This window comes from Melanerpes formicivorus, unplaced genomic scaffold (genome assembly GCF_026170545.1).
Source record: "Melanerpes formicivorus ecotype bairdi unplaced genomic scaffold, bMelFor1.0.p_v2 SCAF_3, whole genome shotgun sequence".
NCBI lineage: Eukaryota > Metazoa > Chordata > Aves > Piciformes > Picidae > Melanerpes > Melanerpes formicivorus.
Genome location: NW_027142355.1, coordinates 12,263,919 through 12,285,236, shown reverse-complemented (window position 1 = coordinate 12,285,236; position 21,318 = coordinate 12,263,919). Strand labels below are relative to the sequence as shown.

The 21,318-nt window shown below is 37.8% G+C and overlaps 1 protein-coding gene across 2 annotated transcripts in view; it reads left to right on the top strand.

Annotated features, from left to right (window-relative positions):
- CPNE8 (copine 8) overlaps positions 1-21,318 on the top strand; it is an 85,759-nt gene that overhangs the window by 6,495 nt on the left and 57,946 nt on the right. For both annotated transcript variants that reach the window (XM_068166569.1, XM_068166562.1), the window contains exons 2-4: positions 6,536-6,576; positions 11,230-11,276; positions 19,475-19,578. In XM_068166569.1, coding sequence (XP_068022670.1) covers positions 6,536-6,576; positions 11,230-11,276; positions 19,475-19,578 — 192 coding nt within the window. The remainder of the gene's footprint in view (positions 1-6,535; positions 6,577-11,229; positions 11,277-19,474; positions 19,579-21,318) is intronic.

Sequence of the window (21,318 nt, the reverse complement as noted above, 5' to 3'; positions counted from 1 at the left end):
AGTAGCCCCTTCCAGGACCTGAAGGGGCCTCCAAGAAAGCTGTGGGGGGACTTTTTGCAAGGGCTTGTAGTGATAGGATATGGTAGAATGTTTTTGAGCTGTAAGAGAGTAGATTTAGACTGGATAGTAGGAAGAAATTCTGTACACCGAAGCAGATTGCCCAGGAAAGTTGTGGATACCCCCTCCCTGGAAGTGTTCAAGGCCAGATTGGACAGGGCCTAGAGCAAACTAGTATAGTGGAAGGAGTCACTGGCCATGGCCAGGGGGTTAGAACTAGGTGATCTTTAAGGTCTCTTCCAACCCAAACCATTCTGTGATTCTATGATGATTCTATGAAGTATGGGCAAGATGTAAGAGCATCTGAAACCACTTGCTCCATCCTTATGAACTTCGTGCCAGACTGTGGGATTCTGACAGACGATTCACTGAAACACCCTCCCCCACATGAAGCCAAAGGTCTTAGGTCTCAGAGGGGTAATACAAAGAAAAGACTGACAGTACGGGAAGGGCTAGGTACTAGGAACTGTGTAACAACTTTAAATGTATTATTATGTAGGCTTTCTGTAGTAGTATTATTTTCAGTGTCTGCCCATCTAAGCAGTGCCTCACCCACCACCACCTCTACAATGGTTGAGAAAGAATGAGGAGTATTACACTGATGGTATACATTTGCTTTCTAATTTACTTCTTTTAAAGAGTAGCTTCCAAAAAACTGTGCAAAATCGGTCTGTATGTTTAATATACTTTAATGAAACACGTTTTTAACTGTACATTCCTAAAGAAATCATATATAAAACAGGCCAACGTATCCATGGATTTCAGTGGGCTGGATGAAAGTAGCTGGAAAGGACTGGTTGGTTGATTTTTGACTACTATAAATCCTTAGTGCCATCCCCCCAGGATGCACCACCACTAGCAGCTCAAGAACCAGAGACTTTGCCTGCCCAGTCTTGGAAACAGGAATATAGATGGTTCATTCTGTTGGTTTCAAATACTAATTGGGTTGGTACTGAAGCAGAGTTCAAACACTGTGATAATCCTGCATGGAGCCTTCAGGTCTGCTTCATCTGCAAGACTGTCTTTTCATAATCCAGTACTTCCTTTCCGCTTTCACAAATTTACTAAGTTTAAGTAAGTAAACTTGGCGATTCCTTTGTTGTTTATTTTTCAAACCTCAGGAGTAGTGGTTTCATCCCAAACTTGTTTATGTAGATCTATCCAGAGAAGACTTTCTGTAGGTCATCATAAAACTCATGAAAGCACTTCTGGTCTAACCTTTCTTGTTACTTCTCCTTTTTCTTTTTCTGTTAAGAGAATGGCTTCTGAACCAATACATGTTTAAATTGACAGTGAAAGTTACTGGGAGGCTGGAAATTATTTCTTTATCCTGTTGTGAACAAGAGCAAATTCTTCAAAGGTTATGAAGAGGTATTGTGGATATTTCCTTAAGCTTGCATATCAGAGATATGTTTGCTTTCTTCCCAGTCCTTCTAATGCTCCAAGGAGCGAAGACAGTCTAACCAGAAAGTAAGTGGTCATCCTAATTGCCCCTTAGTGAGGAGACCCACCACATTCTTAGTTATTTTTAGAAGAAGATAGATTTCTGAGTAATTGTCTAATCTGTTTTTAGGTCCAGGGCATTTTGAGCCTAGAGGTCTGGAGTCTAATAAGCTTGCTTTTATTGTATTCTTACAGAATACAGGAGAGAGTAAATAGCTAGGGAAGGGTGAGTACTTCAGCTAGCACTGTAAATGAAAAGTTGTTAGTGAAATTACTCTGCAGGAAGTCAAGTGGACTCTTCACTCAAGTAGGCTCTTTGGGTCGTACATTGTCTTGCCTCGGACTTACTGTTGCAAGTCCAGTATTATCAGTTAAGGGTGAGGAACAATGAATACCAGGGTGTAATAGCTATGTTACAATTAATAGTAGAATAGGATGATATTCTGCACAGTAAAAAGTGAGGAGTTTCTTTTTTTACTCTCCAGAATCTTTTCTGAAAAAGGCATATAGGCCCAGCGTTCAGTGAGGGAAATGGAAATGCATGTGGTTAATGAACTGTTTTATGAACTAGAGACAATTCCTCCTCCCTTGGAGTGATATATGTATACAGTGAGAAAAATAATATATGCTTATATGAGAATATAATATATTGGAAATGTTTATTTTCTATTATGTGGATAACTATATTTTGTGTTTGCAAACTGCTGAGTACTTGGTTTCACCATCAGGGAATTTTTGCATGCACTAAAATATAATCTAAAACTGAAGAGAAACATAAAACCTTAACACCTGGAGAGAGCCTGACAAATTTGTCTGATATAGACCACATTTTTATCATTAAGGATTTCACAGATGCTGAAGGGAATGTATAAATAAATATTTTTTCCAGTCATACGAATACAGTTGAATGCTTTGTGGTTTTTTTTGTTTTGTTTTTCAAAACTAGAGAAATAGATTTTAAACTATTCACTCTATAATTATTGTAGTTTGTTCTTCAGTGCCACAATTCTGCTATTTCTGAAGGGGGAATTGGATTTACTTCTGCTTAGAATTTGGGTTTAACAAAGAGCTAAATTTAAAACAAAAAAAATGAATTATAAAGCAAGAAGCTCAGATATTATTAAAATAAAGTCAGATTTGAAGCAAAGTATATGTGAACAAGGTGAGTAAATGTTACTACTTAATGTAAGTCAGTCTTTGTCAACACTCATATAGCGCACGGAGTGTGTGGGATCATACAAAGCCACATAGACTGTAATGATTTCTGTTCAGCTACCACAGCAACTAGACCACTGAGTCTGACTTACACATACGAGATGTTTTTCCACTGAACATAGTACAGAAGACTCAACATTTGGAAGTGTTTCTTTACTGAGAGGGCATTCAAACACTGGAACAGGCTTCCTACAGAGGTGGTTGGTGGCCCCAGCCTGTCAGGTTTTCTAGAGGTATTTTGACAATGCCCTTAAATAATGTAATTAAACTTTTGATCAGCCCTGAATTGGTCAGGCAGTTGGGCTAGATGATCACTGTAGGGCCTGTGTGACTTCTGTTCTTTTCTAATGCAATTTTTTAGCAAAACACTGGCCAGAAGCAGTTACTTTGACAAATTTTTATGAGTTCATGGAACTATGAACAGCATAATTCTGTAAGTTTTAACTTTTATTTACTGATTACCTTCCTCCCTCCCCTCCCCCTCCCCCCCGTGTTAATTTCTGTCATTATACAGAAAAAATAAATCTTTATCCTGCCATTTCTGGTCTGTCTTGTGTTTTCCAGTTTGGATTGAACAGGTGTTACTGCCATAACTTCTGTTTCTTCTGTTTCCCTTAGTCATCTATGCTACTGCAACAATTTTGAAAGGTCTACCCCAGAATAGACAGGTGCAGAATGATGGTGGAGTAGTGCTTCCACATCGACATTGCTAGACTTTTCCACTATAGGTATTTGATGTATGTGTGCCTCCAGAAAATGCATTTTTTTAATCTGAAAGGCTTAATGGGCATAGAACACACACTTCCTGTGTTCAGTTAAAGTGTGTTTCTCTTGATACTTAGATTAGGAAGAAAAACCAGAATTATCAGATATTTCTGGTTTCTGAATTTGTGATCTTTCCTAGGGCTGTTTTCTCAAAGAAAATAGTGTACTGCTGAAGAGAGAGCTTTTCTGAGGAAAAAGGGAAAAAATTACACCCTGTATTCCTCACCCTGTGCCAAAAGTGCCATCGACTATTAAGGGGATAATGGCTAAATAAAGTTGCAGGGATGTATACAGTCTTCTTTCTCCTTTTGTTTTTTTAGCATTTGTTTTAGTTGTACCTTGTCCTATGCTTATGTGCCATGCAATTCTCATATATTTAAAGGAGTATTTTGATTATTTTCACTGTAAAATGCATATTAATGAGTCAAACTGAGCAGCCTCTTGAGCTGTCAGGTGATTAGTGATTTTCCTGTTGGCATTTAGTCTTGGCACTAAGTTCCTTCTGAAGCTGGCTGCATTGCTTGAACAGCATGTTAAGTTCTTAGGCACTATTCTAGTTGGTTATTAATGATTTGGAAGATTAGGCATGTCTGCAAACTTTGCTGAAGACGTTGTTTATTTATGGTAAAATGTATGAAGGGGCAAACAGAGTATTACAAGCTGTATTAGTTCAAAATGGTGAATTAGTTACACTTACTGACTTTAATTGCAATGTTAAACATTGGTGTCTTAATCCTTACAGTCCCATCAGGGAATACTGTCTGTGTAGAAACAGTCTTAATTCAGAAAGTCCTTGAGCAGCTAACGGTCAATGACCAGAAATGTTCTCCAGAAGTACTACAGATTTGCTCCTCATTCTTATGCAGTTCACATAGTAGCTACTTGTCCTGGGTTCAACTATGATATATTTAAGTTTTTTATTTCCTTCACAAGAAACTGGGATGGGACATAGCAAAGACAGCCAGCTGAACAGGCCAGTGGGTATTTGATACCATGCTCATGTTGTGCCTGCTATATAAGGCATGGGCTCGCGTGGGCAACATGAGGAGACTGAGCCTTGTGCCTTTGACATAGAGATTCTTTTTTCTTCCTCTTTTGGTTTTCTCTTTCTCTTTTTTCTTACATAAGGAGGGACAGGCAGATTGCACTATCTCTTATTAAAGTTTATCTCGGCCCATGGGGCTTTGTTTTTCTCTCCCTCTTCTTCCTTTGGGGATTGGTGGCTGGGGGCAGTTGTGTGAGCGTCTGTGTGGAGCTCAGCTGCCAGCTGGGTCTGAACCATGACACTACTTTTTGCAATTGAAAGACTGTAAGAGTATTGGGCTAGACTGAGCTTTCCAGTAGCTATTATGACTGTGTTCTTATGTGCATGAATAAACATAGGAAGAAAACTCTAAAAGTAATAGTAGGAACTCTTTTTAAAACTCAGTACTCCTTAGCTCAATATGAGTCATTAAAATGGTTTAGTCTTAATCTGCATTCATAAACACTAGATTCCAATTATCAGGTCATCACAGAGGAATTAAAATTGCTTGGAATGCTAATGGTGAGTGTGGGGGGCCTAACTGAAAATGTAATGCACTATTGCATTTGGAATATTAAAACCAATTCTTGATATTGTGAATTCTGATATTGCAGAGCTTACTGTACTCTCTTTCAAAGCAGCTAATAGTGGTCATTGTCAAATACAGACTTGGAATTGGAATTTCCCAGGCTTGTTAATACTTAAGTTCAATTTGCACAATTTTAGCACAGATAAAATACAGTCTGGGTGTAATTGGATGCATATATAAAAATCCCACTTCTGAATGGATTAGAGAAGTTCTTAAGATATAGCATGTGCAGGTTTCAGGTTCATTTGCAAATACTAATTTTAATCCCAATGCCTACTTTGGCTAAAGTAAATAAAACAGGTATGTCCAACTTTCTTTTAAAGCTATCTTTTGTTCTTATTGCTTATTCTGAAATGCAGACTTGGCAGTCCCTAAATACAGCATCTTTTTTGGTGAAGCATGAGTGGACTGCTTAGAACACCCATATTGAACAACTTATTAATACACTTTTCAGTGCTGTTCAGTACCACAAAAATAATGTGATTTAAATCTGAAGGAGAGTAATAAATGGTGACCTTTGAAGAGACTCTTCTAATTACTAAAAATAATAAGCTGTAAGGGATGTAAACTGGTTATGTAATCCTTCCTCTTGCTCCAGGGTAGGATCAAATAACTTGTTAAGTAGCTATGAGTCCTTTTAAAAACCTTCAGTGTTGGAGATTTTACATCATGTCTGGCTACTTTTAGCAATGAAAGCTGCTAAAGCAATGGAAGAAAGTTCAACTTCTGCACCTGTAGTACAGAAGATTCCATTTAGGGTAAAACCTGGTCCTACTTGCTCTGTGGTGACTGACTTCAATTTGCAGCAGTGTTTTCCTCATTCATACCGATTTGAATCTTCTCATCTGTTTGTGGTTCTCAGTTGGCTGAAGTGTGGCTATGATACTGACACTGCATTGCATAATGAAGAAATTAGTTATTTGTATTTATACCTAGGTATTTTGTAGACATTTAGAAAAATCCTAATGTTGGTGTCTGTTCCGCATATGCTTTAGTTTTCTTTATGTTAGTCATCCATGATAGATTTCTATAGATATTTCACCATGGCTGAGATCTCTTAGCTGTTCTTTTAAGTAAAGCTTAAGTTTTTGTATTCAACTAGCAAGTTAATCTCTGGTAGATATAGTGATGTAAAAGTATTTCTGTTCCTGATGTCTAAATTTAATGTACTAGTTGTGTGTCGCTTTTCAATTCATGGTATTGGAGTACATGAGCCAGAATTTGTCAACTCCAAATTGTATAGTAGAGTAAAATGTAAGACAACTCAAGTGTTAGTGTGACTGACCTTGAGTACGTCCTATGTATTAGGAGGGAAGAAAACTAAGCTGAATCTTGATATTTTTTTAAAAAGTAAAAATATGTATGCATTAGTATCTGATTTGTATCTTTCACCATTTTTTGGGGGGGAATAAAATGATTTTAATCTCTTTTTCTTTTAACAGAAATCTTTTGGACAGAGACACATTTTCTAAATCTGATCCAAGTAAGTATATAGCTTCTTCATATCATGTATTCCAAATGTGTAAACACTGGCTTAAAAATTAGGTGAGTGATTTTTCTTCAGTGTCACTTAGGTTTACATTACCTTTGTGACAATTATTTAAAGTAATTAAGTCTTTACACCTGAATAAGTTGCACATAGAATTTTTGTTGCATGAACTAGAATGTATTCACTATTGTTTTCCTAAGCTATATGGTCCCTTATTTAGCAGTCAACTTACATTTTCCTAAAATTAATCAATGCAGAAAATTTGTTGGGTTGGGTTTTTTTAAAGTATCTGTTGTTCTGGATAATTTTCAAAGCTAGTAAAAAACTTATAAATAAATGAGAAGCACTTGTTTCTGCTAGTACATAGCACTCACTAATCTTAGAGTCAAACACTGAAAATTAACACTAAGGCAAATTGTACCTAAACACAAACTTTTATGATCAAAAGTAATATGGTTTACGAGTTAGTGTTCTCAGATACGTAAGCTAGTGACACCCACTTTCCCCATAAGATTTATTAATGTCTGTCTGGATTGCAAAACACTCTTGTACCTATGAATTTTTATATGATGGAACTTTTGATTCTTGTCAGACTGGTTCCAGTTAGCTCTGAAAGCCTCCCAGAACATCTGCCAGCCAGAGGAGCACACAGTACCCTTGCCCAAACATAGTTTAGAAAAATGTATTAGCAGCTAGGAGCTAGAGGTGCAGCTGCTGAAAATACAGGTACAAACTAGAACACAGGACATTCTGCCTCAACATAAGGAAAAGCACTACTGTAAGGGTGATGGAGCACTGGAACAGGCTATTCAAAGAGGTTGTGGAGTCTCGTCTGGAGACTTTAAAACCTGATTGGATGTGTTCCTGTGTGCCCTGCCCTAGGTGATTCAGCTTTGGCAGGGATGTTGAACTCTGAGAGGTCCCTTCCAACCCCTACTGTTCTATGATTCTGTGTTGCCACAGCCATGCTTCTGAAGATGCACTGCTGGAAATTCATTCTTGAAAGGGAGACTGTCCATGAAAAAGGCAGTACACCTCTGACGGGTCTGTGGCCCAAGCTGGGGCAGATAGGCATGCTCAAGTGATCGTGGCTGGTAGGTTACCCATGCCAGGGAAGGAACACAGGGAAACAGAATGGTGGGAAAGCATAAGGAAATCTTAATATCTATCTTTAAAATATTTCTAAGTAGTAAACTGCTGCTATTTTTTTATGGATTCAAAGTATGTGGAGATATTGTTGAAGTGTCATAACCATACCTATCAATGGCTAACAACTGTCTCTGTGAAGAACTTTCTCCTCACCTCGAGCCTAAACTTCCCCTGGCACAGCTTGAGGCGGTGTCCTCTTGTTCTGGTGCTGGTTGCCTGGGAGAAGAGACCAACCCCCTCCTGGCTACAACCTCCCTTCAGGTAGTTGTAGACAGCAATAAGGTCTCTGAGCCTCTTCTTTTCCAGGCTGAACAATCCCATTAATGGAGATCAGCATCATAGACAGTTTCCTGAAAATTTCTGGGATGAGTTTTAGAGGAAAGGTGAAAAGTTCATAAATTACTCTAAATTTACAAACTATTTATCAGAAAGTCTGGAATCTTTGTGTTTTTCATATGTCTCATTAGAACCAATTTTTCCATTTTTAAGTATCTGTTTGAGATGCACATGTATTTATCACTGTCAAACTTGCACCTTACATTTAAATAGGGCCCATAAGAAAGATGAGGACACTGCTTTTAGCAGGGGCTGTTGCAACAGGACAAGGAGTAATGGTTTTAAACTAAAAGTGTGCAGATTCTGCCTACATAAATGGAAAAAGGTTTTGCAGCAAGGGTGGTGAAACACAGGAAGAGGTTGCCCAGACAGGGGTAGAAGCCCCATCCCTGGAAACATTAAAGGTCAAGTTGCACAGCACTCTGAGCACCTTGATCTTGTTAAAGATGTCTCTGGTCACTGCAGGGGGATTGAGCTAGATTACCTTTAAAGGTCCCTTTCAGTCAAAACTATTCTATGGTAATAAAATAAATATTACATGATATTATTTCTAGTCTTTGTTATTAAATTACTAAATCTTTGTTATTAAATTACTAAATCTTTATTACATTTAAAGTACCTGCCACAACTGTAGCTTAGATAGATAATGACTAGAAAATATCTAGTCATACTGCAAATTCTTGTCTCTTTTCTCCTTATTTAAGGTTTTATGCAAATGATTCTTAAAGTACATAGGTGGTTCCATTCCTGGGATGTACCTTCAGCACTGAAGAACCACTGGTAGTGGAGGGGAACAGAACTTTACTATTGCTTCAGCAATGAGAAGATGTAAATGATAGCATTGGTTACTATAAGCCCTCCAACGATATAAAAAACAAATTAGAGTAAACAGACTCTGTGGAAACTGGATTTGGAAATAAAGATTCTGACAGACAGGCAGGTATAAGCAGGAGCAGAGTAAGAGGCTGAACTGGATTTGAGATGGAGCTTTACACCCCCCCATTTATTTTGTGTGATTCTGATCAGCCATGATAAGAAACTAAATTTACCCTACAGTAATATTTTTTTAGTATTTTTTTTCCATAACTGTTCTTTTATATGATTTCATCAGGTAGGGAGATAAAGTAGTGCCAGAATGTTTCTTTTCTGAAAATTTCATGGTAGTGGATATTCTACAGTTCTACTATTACTTCTCCTCAGGATTAACTCTCTTATTTTTTAATATATTTTTTGTTCCACAGCTGCAATACACCATTATTACTTGATTTACTGTATTAACACAAACATAAAGGGAAAATGTAGTACAAAAAATTAAGCAGCAAATTGATAGTGAAAAATTATTATGTTTAAGAAAAATACAGACAATATCTGAACAGTAAAAAAAGTACACATGATCTGTAATGAGGAGCTTTTCCTCTAAATGAGTTTCACTTCTGTTTGCAACTGGGATTATAGGTATGATAAATTTCTAGTTGAAAACTTAGATGTAATCTCTTGGCAAAATGCACTAAATCCACAATTGTATCTGCTTTTGAAATTAGTAATTTGCATTCTTGGAAAGCACTACTAAAAACTGGAAAATACTTGTTGCAGATGCAGTATCCTTAGTTTAAAGAAAGAGTTTGTAGTAAGGAAAGCAAAAGGAATATGTGTGTGAGCCTACCTCATTCTGTGTCAGCGATACTAGTTAGGGGTATTTTCAGAGAATATTTTTTTTCATGGTTTTATCTGTGGAAACTGACAACATTTACTTCTCTGAGAGTTACCTTGGCACAAATCTTAGTAGATGCAAAAGTTAGTCTGAAGTTCAGCAACCTTCAGATGCTTTTGTAGCTGATTTTGTAGCTCCCATTTGGCTTCATTCTTCGTATAATACAGTTCAACAATGTGCTCCACAGTGTCTTCTAAAAATAGGCTTGTTGGTATGGATTCATCATGATATAAGCAGGAACCAGAGCTAGGAACATGAATGGCTACAGTTTCAGTTATTGTACATGGAGGAAGAATTCAGAGAATGATTTTGAAATGTTTTGTAAACGCTTTTTCCTTCTACAAGGCATCTTATTAGAAAGAAAGAGTTGAATTGTGTTAACTTCTAACTCCTATGTGAGCTATAATATTGAATTTGCTTTTTTCTGTTCTTCCTCTTGTTTGCTGCTGCCTACTGAGACTTTTTGTGTGTATATGTGTTACATACCATTCAAGTAAGAAGAAAATGCAGTTTGAAGCTTGACTTCATTTCTGGTTTGGTCTGATTATTCTGTTTTCATTGAGAACAAACACAGGCTTCTACCTTTATTGTTCAAGACTGCATTATTTTTAACCTTCTGAAAAATAATGATTGGCACAGGAAAAAAAGGTGTCAGGAAAGAAGGATCCCAATATCTGTATTTCTATTGTTTAGAAAAAACTTGTAGTGGAATTTCAGGTAAAAATTGCTGTATGGTTGTGAGCTGCAACTAGTTCAAGACTGTAAAAAATCAAATTAATAGTAGTCCTTCAGTGCAAGTGATTGATACTTATAATAGTGTTTAAAAGACCTCATTGTAATCATTGTCCCTCTGTTATCAGTCCCTGTGATAGAAGCTTCAGTGAATTTTGTACTGGAAGAACATATCTGTGAAGAGAGTGATGCGTATGGGATTACGCTGTTTGGTCTTTCAAAAACAACTTAGGTCAACAAACAACTGATGCAATTTTTTTATTACATTCTAGGGTGTGCTTTTTTTTTTTTTAAAGGGTACTTATGCATGTGTAAGAGAAATAGATATAAATAATTTGAGGCAGAATTAAGGAAGAAAATATGAGAAGTTACCTTTTGTTTTGTTTTGTTGGGTTTGGGTTTTTTTTTCATTTTATTTCTCCTGTCTCCTTTTCCAGTAAGGTCTTTACTGCTAAGAATTGTCAAGTGATTTGCTGGAGGTCAAGGTGCGTTGCCTCCCTTTTTAGAGCCACCATATTTATTAGCTTGTTGCTGCAACAATGAGACTGTATGTGTTGCTAATCTGGTTAGGCATGCTGAAAACTGAGGGAAGCACGTTGTGATTTGATTGTCCTAGTTACCAATTTCAACAGGACAACAGACTACAAAACTGATTCACATAATTTTAAGAATAAGTTAAATCTGAAAATGACCAATTTTTTCTTTTTTTCTTTTCACAGTCTGTGTTTTGTACACACAAGCTATTGGAAACAAAGAATGGAGAGAGGTAAGATACATATTCATAGATGTATAAACTTTTTGATTATGCTTAAGGCCTACACTTGTCCTAGCAGAAAAGGGGATGGCATAGCCTCTTGAATGCCATGCTAAACAATAGGAGTCCTATCTAGTAGTAAGCACTTAAAACCTCGTCACATTAAACTCAGTTTCTATACCTTTATCATGTATTTCCATCAAAAGGGAAAAAAATCAGAAAATCAGAGAAAATACCTAAGTTTCCTGTTTTACTGTCTCCCTGACATAAACAAAATCAAACTTAGCAATCAATCTGTATATGGTTTGTGGATATCAAGAGCACAAGACACTCAATACATCATCTATGGAAAGACACAAGCGTTGTGATAGTCAGCATCAACAAAACTAGTCTGTAGTTGTAGTAGAGATTTGCTTTTCCTGTGTAGTGTTTGAGGGAAGTTAGATGGTGCTGAATAATGTATACACCAGGCAGCAATGGAGGGAATGTATTGTGTGCATAGACTGAGCTAGGTCTTTTTAAGCTGTCAGTGTAAACACTGGGGAGAGATGTCTTAAACTGAATCAAGTACCTCTAAATCAGGTATCTACAGCAGATCAACATTTATAGTCTGGAACTGTCTCCTTTATGTTATTGTTCAAAAGAGTTGACAGTATTAGGGGGAAAGTGTAATTTTTCTACTGATAAACTGTGCTATTTAGCTGCCTTACAGAGAGGATTGATGGAATTCTTCTTCACTGTAGATGGTCCACTTTGTGGCCATGCATTCTAAGAACAGAGCCAACATAGAAATGTCTTACTGACTTTCTCTGTAAGAGCACTGATGTTTTATGTGATTACATTACTACTGTGTAAAACACAATCCAGGGGAGGGGCCAGAGGCACAGTAACCAGACCTCTTCCCTTACAGTTGGTGTTCTTCCCAGTTGGGTGGAGAAATGTGTTTTCTGTTTTGCTGAAACATGGTGAATGTTGGTTTCAGTCTTGTTGAGATGAGAGAATAATAGAATAAACCAGGTTGGAAGAGACCTTCAAGATCATCGCATCCAACCCATCAACCAATCCAACCCACCTAAACAACTAAACCATGGCACCAAGCACCCCATCAAGTCTCCTCCTGATCACCTCCAATGATGGTGAATCCACCACCTCCCTGGGCAGCCCATTCCAATGGGCAATCACTCTCTCTGTATAGAACTTCTTCCTGACATCCAACCTAAACCTCCCTTGGCATGAAAAAGCATGCCTGTTTATTTTATTTGTAGTTTTTTGTGAAATTGCTGCTCTGTTTTTCTGTGTACTAGGTAACCTCTCAGAGTACCTACTGGATCACGTTCATCTGATGATTTGTGTGAGGAAATGTCACTTTGAGGACCCTAAATGTGATTTCACTGATCTTACTTAGATTGGCAGAGAGTTCTAAATGCCTGGGTAGCCAACTCTGAAAACAGAAGGGTCTTCAGATACTTAGGTGACTAGGTGTAGCTCATACTCAAGCCTAGATCATCAGTGAAACATTCAGGTCCTTTTCTGATACAGACTTAGGAGGATTTTGTCAGAAATTCTGGCTTTTATTGTTGTCTAAAGATTATATGGAATTTTATGGAATTTTCCTACTTCTGTGGTGAAATGATAACATTATCACCTTACTTAGAAGATGTTTCCTTGTACCCATCTTGAGCTGATTTAGGAGACTCTTGATGGGAGGATTATACCTGCTCTTCATTTTAACACATTTGTAAGGGTTGAAGTGTGTCCACCACCTTGTAGCTTTGTATTGTCTTCTGCATTTTTTTTTTCTCCTTAGAATTGTAGAATGGTAAGGGTTGGGACTTCTGGACCTTGAGGCCAACCTCCCTGCCAAAGCAGGATCGCCTAGAGCAGGCCATACAGGAGTATGTCCAGGCAGTTTTTGAAAGTTTCCAGAAGAGACTCCACAGCTTCTCTGGACAGCCTGTTGTAGTGCTCCATCACTCTCACAGTAAAGTTTTTCCTCATGTTGAGGTGGAACTTCCTGTGGTTTGTGTCCATTGCTCCTTGTCCTGTCATATGGCACCACTGAAAAGAGTCTAGCCCCTTCTTCTTGACAATTCATGTATTTGTAAACATTAATAAAATCACATCTCAAATCTTACCTTCTCCAGAGTAAACAGCCCCAGGTCTCTCAGCCTTCACCCTTGTAGCCCTCTGTTGCATTCTTTAGTACTTTCCTGTCTCTTTTGAACTGGGGAGCCCAGAACTGGACACAGTCCTCCAGATGAGGCTTCACTAGGGCAGAGTAGAGGAGGAGGAGGACCACCCTTGACCTGCGGGACACATCTTAATTCACCGCAGGATACCATTGGCCTTCTTGGCTACAAGGTCACATTGCTGTTGCACCAATAACTTACTGTCCATCAGGACTCCAAGGTCCTCCATGGCACTGCTTTCCAGCAGGTCAGTCCCTAATCTGTGCTGGTAGCTGGTGTTATTTCTTGACCAGGGCAGTGTGCAATGCTATTGCTTGTATTGCATCTTTGCACTGATTGGAGAGTATCTTGGTTAGGTGATGCATTTTGTCATAGGGTTATGCTATCATATGCCAGTTTAGGAAGTACGTTAAAACATACTTTTACATAGCAGTTGCTAAAACATCTTGCAGCTTTTGTTCTTTTAAGACATAATTATCTTGTCTATCAGGAGAAGGTCTAGATCTACGTATTTACAACTCAGTGACTGTTTACACCATTTACAGTTAATGGGGAAAGATAGCATCCTGAGGGCAGTTCATGAGAGCTAATTTAGATGTCTGCATTAGATGAAATGAATCATTCTTTAAAAATGCCTCCAAGAGACCATCAAAAGCTTATGCTTTTGGTGTATATCAATATATAGCAGATGTAAAAGTTTGGCAAGCAGAGTCCCATTCCTACTAGCTGTTATGAGATTCAAAATTCAGAGGTTGGCATGATAAAGGAACTGAATCACGATTGCACGTCATGTATTGTGATGTATTATATTTATACCACCAGTAAAAAATAAGGTAGTGGGTAGAAGGTTATAGTATAATCCATCTCATGTATATATTTTTGTGCTTTTTCTACCTGCAGTGGTGAATGCACTAATACTGTGTTTTTCAATAACATTTTGTATATGTGTCTCTTTTGGTGGATTCAAACAACATTTTACTAGCTTGTAGAGGGTAGGGGCAGAAGTCACCTGTAATTGCTTTAAAAGGTCAAAACTGAGACAAATAATGATGATGATATATGTAGGCATTAAGGAATGGTGTTCAGTCATGGCAACATACTTTAACTTGTTTCTTGTTCCATATCCTTCTATGCATAATTCTTTTACTTCTTTTACCTGATTGTTTTCTCTTGAACACTGCAGAAAATGCTTCAGGATCATAAACACAGTAAATAATTTAATAATCTCCATAATTTCCCTAGCACTCTAATCTAGCAGTATCTTTTTTCCCCTTCAGGTAAGCTATTCAGGTGGATTCAACATAATAGTTAAATAGACTCTTAATTTAATGAAGGGTAAATGTTTTCGAGGTACTAACTCCTGTTTGCCTGGGGAACAGATTCTGTTGGTTTTGCCCAGTGTTATTCTTGCACACCAGAGCCTCATCAAAGAATTGAAATATTTTGTTCTTATTTTAATAGAGTGTTGCTTTCCAAAACAGTTTCCCTGTTTTCTCTTACAGTATGATCATTGGGTATTTCAATGAATATAACTGGTAACAAGTGCATCATTAGAACCTGAACTTTGGTTTTAAAATACTTCCCCTTACTCTGTGAGGACACATTTTAGAAATATAGCTAAGTATAACTTAGGGTTATCTGCAGAGCCCTTAAATAATGTGTTGAAAAAAATCAGAATGTCTTCATTTTGAAAAGGGCAATATGTCAGAGAACAAGAGGGTACACCCAAAAGGTGAAGGTTAAATAACAGACATTGTAAAACAATCAACTGCAATTTTACTGGCAATGGTTTTACCAACTCTTAAATGTTAAGGAGCTGCCTGTGAAGTGAGGTGCTGAACCTCTGGCCCATCTACTGTAAGAAAGCATTGGATGCACATTAAATTTATTTACCTGTCAGAAAGTCTGTTTTCTCACTGGCCCTCATTGTGCTGATTTCCAGTTTCATGTGCTGCCAAATGTTATTTTATATCCTCAGAAAACTTCCATCATGTCTTCTCTAATTGTTCATGGCTTCCCATTCTTCATGCCTTCCTGTTCTTTTAAATATTCCCGTGTTGTGAAATTAGAGGCACAAATGAGGCCAAAATATCAACAGCTAAACTATTTATTACATAAATAAAGTGGAAATAAGAAGCGGAGAGGGACAAAATAGAGAGGGAGAGAGAGAAGAGGAAAGGAATTATATTACCACACCCCTCATTCCCCCAAGACAGTTTGAGTCTGTGGAGGAAAGGTGCTGCAGGAGATGTTGGGTTTGTAGAGAAACGGTGCTGAGGCTTTGGCTGGAGAAGAGCTGTGGTCCTCTGGGCAGCCTGGGTCTGTAGAGAAAGGGTGCTGAGGCTTTGGCTGGAGAAGAGATGTGTTCCTCTGGGCAGCCTCTTCAGCTCCATGTGGAACTTAGCAGGTGGAACTTAGGACACGGAGAGAGGGTTCAGTCTGCTTCTTCCAGGCTCCACGGCCTTTTTTCTCCGGAGCAGCATTGTCCCGGGCTTTTCCTTCTCAGCGGCATGGTCCTTCTTCTGTGTTTTCCTTCATCTGTGTTTTTCTCCTGCATTTTTCTTCTTCTAAGCCAGTAGTTGCTCAAGTCTTTTATACAGTTTTTAGTCCTTAGGTATGTGGCCAAGTATTGTCCCTCAGGAAATCAGGGGCCAAGAAATCATCCTTAGGCAAGTATCCAGGTATCGTTCCCCAGGAAAAAAATCTTTCTGTGCATTTCTGTGTGTTTGGGCAGAGGTCTGGATGGGGGGGGGCTCCACCTCCTCCTTCTCCATCTACATGCCCCCACACTCCTGATGTGTACATCAGGAAACAGGTGGTGAATCCATTGTCTCACCATCCTCCCTTCCTGGGGTATCTGATGGCTGGAAAATGATCTTGTCCTGAAGGCTTGATGGCTGGGGGCCATTGTTGTAGGCCAGCTGCAGTCCAGTGTTACCATGATGCAATCGCAAGGTGATTTCCATCCAGGATTGGTAGACAGGATTCCTACATGATCTTTGCACCTTCCTTCCAGTGGCTCTGCCCAACACATATCAGCTATTGTCTGGGCAAGCAGCAAGTGATTTTATCTTTGTTGAGTCACACCAGGAGAGCCAACTTTTAGTCTCTCACAATGGGTTTGATTTTTTTGTTGTTTTTAATGTGGACTAAATATGCTAAATACAAGAAAAAGGGTTTTTGACTGAGTCATCAAATTGAGAGAGAAGGGAGTTAGGCAAGGTTGTAGTAAAATCTTAAACTAGTAAAGATGACCAGTTTGTAAGGAAATAAAAAAAACCCCAAACAACCTGTAATAAACGGTACCTAGTCCCCATGCTGTATAGTTTATCAGCAAAAAGATGACTTCTTTTATATATTTACATTACTTATCTGGCTGTTCTAATTTTTGTATTAAGATGTATGTTAATTTTTTCTTCATGTGCAAATAGTGTCTCATTCATCCATGCCATTTTATTGTTTGATCACTCAGTATGAATAATACTGTTCTGCCAAGTCTTCATAATTACCTTTTATACATTTATCTTATTTAATTCTGTAAATATGATGTAAAATATTTGTTTTGTAACTTTATTTTTTCAGTCTCTACTCCACATTGTTTAGGCATGTAGTGCCCTGGGTCCTTCCTTGGATGTCCAAGTCCATAGGAACTTGCTGAGACTTTGCATGGGGTTTTTATCTAACAAATTGACTGCTTATTCCTATGTTTTCTTTCCTATCTACTAGTAAATCAATAAATTCTTATAATAATGAATCTAAGTACTACATTAGGAGGAGACTTGATAGGGTGCTTGGTTGCATGGTTTAGTTGATTAGGTGGTGGTGGATGATTGGTTGGACGCGATGATCTTGAGGGTCTCTTCCAACCTGGTTTATTCTGTTCTATTCTACATTATAACTAATTGATGTCCAAGAGGCAAATATGCTCCCCTTCTGTGATAAGATACTAAATAATGGTTTTCCACAGGACTCAGTTCAGGGCCAGTTCTTTCTAATATCTTAATCAGTGATCTGGTTGAAGGGGTTGAGCGTACCTTCAGTAAATTTACAGGTGACACCAAGCTGGGTGAGAGGGTTGATCTGCTTGAGGTTTAGGACGATTCAGAGGGATCTGGATAGACTGAATCAATGGGGCAAGGCCAACTGTATGAGATTCAGCAAAGTAAAGTGCCAGGTCCTGCATTTGGGTCACAGCAACCCTATGCAACCTTAGTGGCCTGGGGAGGTGTAGCTGGAAAGCTGCCTTGTGGAAAGGGATCTGGGGATGCTGATTGATCATGAGCTGCACAGGAGCTGGTAGTGTGCTTAGACAGCCAAGGCAGCCAACAGAATTCTGGCTTATACCAGAAATAGTGTGACAAGCAGCAGCAGGGAAGTGATTGTCCTCCTGTACTCAGCACTGGAATACTGTGTTCCATTTTGGGCCCTTCACTACAACAAATACATTGAGATGCTGGTATGTGTCCAAAGAAGGGCAACAAAGCTGGTGAAGGATCTAGAGAACAAGCCTTATGAGAAGTGGCTGAGGGAACTTGAGTTGTTTAGTCTGCAGAAAAGGAGAATGAGGTGAGACCTTATTGCTGTCTACAACTGCATCAAAGGAGGTTCTAGTTTGGTGAGGTGTCTCTCTAGTGAAAAATGATAGGACAGGAGGGAACGGTCTCAAGTTGCACCAGGGGAGCTTTAGATTGGATATTAGGAAAAATTTCTCCATTGAAGGTGTTGTTAAGCACTGGAGCAGGCTGCACAGGGAAGTGGTTAAGTCACTAACCCTGGGGTTATTTGAGATGCTTAGATGTGGCATTTAGGGACACAGCTTAGTAGTGTGCTTGGCAGATTTAGGTTTATGTTTGGACTTGATAGTCTTCAAGTTTTCTTTCAACTCTAATGATTCTATGATGACCTGACTGATGCTGCTTTTAGGCTACAAGTTCCTTTGTTCTTTGTTTCTCTGTGTCTTCCATGTATATAGAGATGTAGGTCCCACATGATGGAAGATTCTTATACTTTCCTTCAAACTTGTCATAATCTGAGGATTTAAAGAACTTCACTAACCTTTTTACTCCTGCCTAGTGATTAAGAAATCTCCCAGGACAATTTACTACTTGAATCTGCACAGCCTGAAAGATATTTTCATGGATATCTTTGTGTATATATGTATATGTGTTTTATTCTGTTGCAATGCAGTCATCCATGAATCTTCTTTTTGAAGTTCTATGTCTTTTGCTTTTAGAGTAGGTCAGTGGTAATTGCATTTCAGTACTAAGGGTAAATCTCTCTTTATGCAGCTGATCTGAGTGTTTGAGGGAATTTGAATAGTTTGTTGTAAGAGTGCAAAAGGAAGAAATAGAAGACTTGAGGAGGGAAAAAAATGCACAAAGTATTTTCCTGTTCAGAAATGCAAAATGGATAGTCCTTATGAGCCCATTGTTTTTATTTCTCATTCCTGAACTGGCTTGTATCAGAGAGTGGCCTCTCATTTCAGTGTATACCTTCAAACAGCACTGAATGTTTACATATTGCTGCATATTTCATTTTATCAGCCATTCCAGCTTTCTGTTTTCTTGGCTTCAGTGTTGTTGAATACTGTAAAGCATGCAGCTGACAGGAGGAGACTTTATTTATGAACATTGGGAGTTATTTGACCTGGAAACTGATTGAAGTATATAAAACTGAAATGCTACTATTCAGAGAGGAAAGAAAGGCTCTTTAGTACAGGCAAGTATTCCAATCAAGAAGGCTTATTCTTTCTTTGTCCATATTTATTGATTCAGTTAAATCCTCTCAATGATTTATATCATACAGGGCATGCACCACTCGCTGTATGGAAATATGTCTTCTGCCAGTCTATTTTAATTGTCAGGTAGCTAATCTATTTGTGTGGATATAGTGACTATCTTTAATGGCATTTGTTTAATGGAATTTTTTACAGGCTCTCTTACATCTCATGTATTGCAAGTATTGGCAGTCTACTTAATTATACATTATAACATGTGGCTTAAAATAACTTTTCTTTTACAGTTTGGAAGAACAGAAGTAATTGATAATACTTTAAATCCAGACTTTGTAAGAAAATTTATAATGGATTACTTCTTTGAAGAAAGAGAGAATCTGCGATTTGATTTGTAAGTTGACATCTTTTACTCTAATATTGCAGCCTCTGTAATCATACTAAGTTTTGTCCTGCATAGAATTAACTTGCAAAGAGATAGTACATGTTGACATTGAATAAGTTAATAAACATAACTGATCTAGTATTGCTTCTGTGGGAATAAACATGGGACATAATAACAAACAAGTTTTAAGCAGTTGGCGGGTGTTAACTAGCCACAGTACTGATGGTCACTACTTTTAGAAAATAGCTAGAAAGCTAAGGATGTCCAAATGTTACAATACTCTAGCAGCAGACTCATACTGTACAGAGATAAAATATTTTTATAAATACTACAGAGCTAAAATTTTCTTTACTAAAGTATATGCTAGTGTCCATCTAAGTACACTAGATTCTAAGCTTTTACACTGAAGGCAGGAGTTCTAGAAGTAGATAGCTTTTGAGATTATTCCAGAAGTACGTATTTCATTCCATTGGTGGAATTAGTTTGATTTTCTCCTTATTCTTTGGAAAAGAGAATTGACAATCCAGTTACCAGATCATCTTGCATGTCATCCATTACATTTTACCCCATAGGTATTATTTCAGTGTTTGTGATAATGAAGTTTGTCTTGTTTTTCAATTCTCCTTTTTAGTTCTTCTCAACATTATCCTGTGAGAAAGCATTTGAATAACCCATAGAGTTAATTAAGGGAAAGCCATTCACTCTTTTGTAGTATAGTGTGTAGTGACCACAGTTTATCTCTATATGTCCTTTCCCTATTTCTTTCCATTTCCTTGTACTTGAGTGTGAGGTTTGTTAATGCTTATTTTTTGTTCCTAAGATTTTTGCCTTCATGTGTATTTATTTTATTTGTTCTTGAGAAAGATTTAGGAGGACAACTGCTAAGTTGCTTACTGAATAGATACATCAAGACAGTTACAAAGTAGTCTGCCTTCCTATACTTTCTTATGCTAAAGATTGAGGTCTCCTGATACACTTTACAGAATCACAACAAATACCATTCAGGTGTTGATTATACTAGTGGTAAATTGTAGTATTATTGCTTCCCAATTTAAAGTTACCTTGCAAATTTGCTTTCATATAGAGACTGCATTTGTTGCATTTCTGTCTTGTAGACAGCAATACAGATGAGGAAAGACTTCATAATTTGCCTAAAATCTCCCAGCAAGTTCATGGTAAAGCCATTTTTAATTCTTCTAGGCTTTAGTCTCAATGTGCCATTTACTTATCCAAGTAGTTGCTTTAAATCAACTCTGACAGTGTCTTTATTTTTTGCCCCCTCCCCAAGTTTCTGGGATGCAAATCAATCTGTACATTAAGCATGGCATAGAATGAATAGTGTAGTGATCACATTAGTGATGACTTTTCCCATAGCAGTAGAAGAGAAAGCAAGATGCTTTATATATGTGTCTCAGTAATGTTAGTAAAGTTAAGTGTTATTTGGCTGATTTTGCTTTCAAGTTGCTGGCAGAGTAATGAAATGCTCTTGAGTGGCAGCATTTCCTATATTGTGGAAACAGGGAAAAAAAACAAACTACCCATGTCTAATTTTTCTTTAGCTATAAATGTCCTTTTACAGCATCTCAGAACGCATCAAAAGTTAACAAAAAGTGTTGGATGGATGAGTGAAGGAAAAAGTAATGCTGTGTTTAGTACACAGATACAGCTAGCTCATTACACCTGGATTTCAGTTATTTCAAGGATTGAAAGGAAATAATAATGATACTACAGGGTGCTTCTAGATGGGTA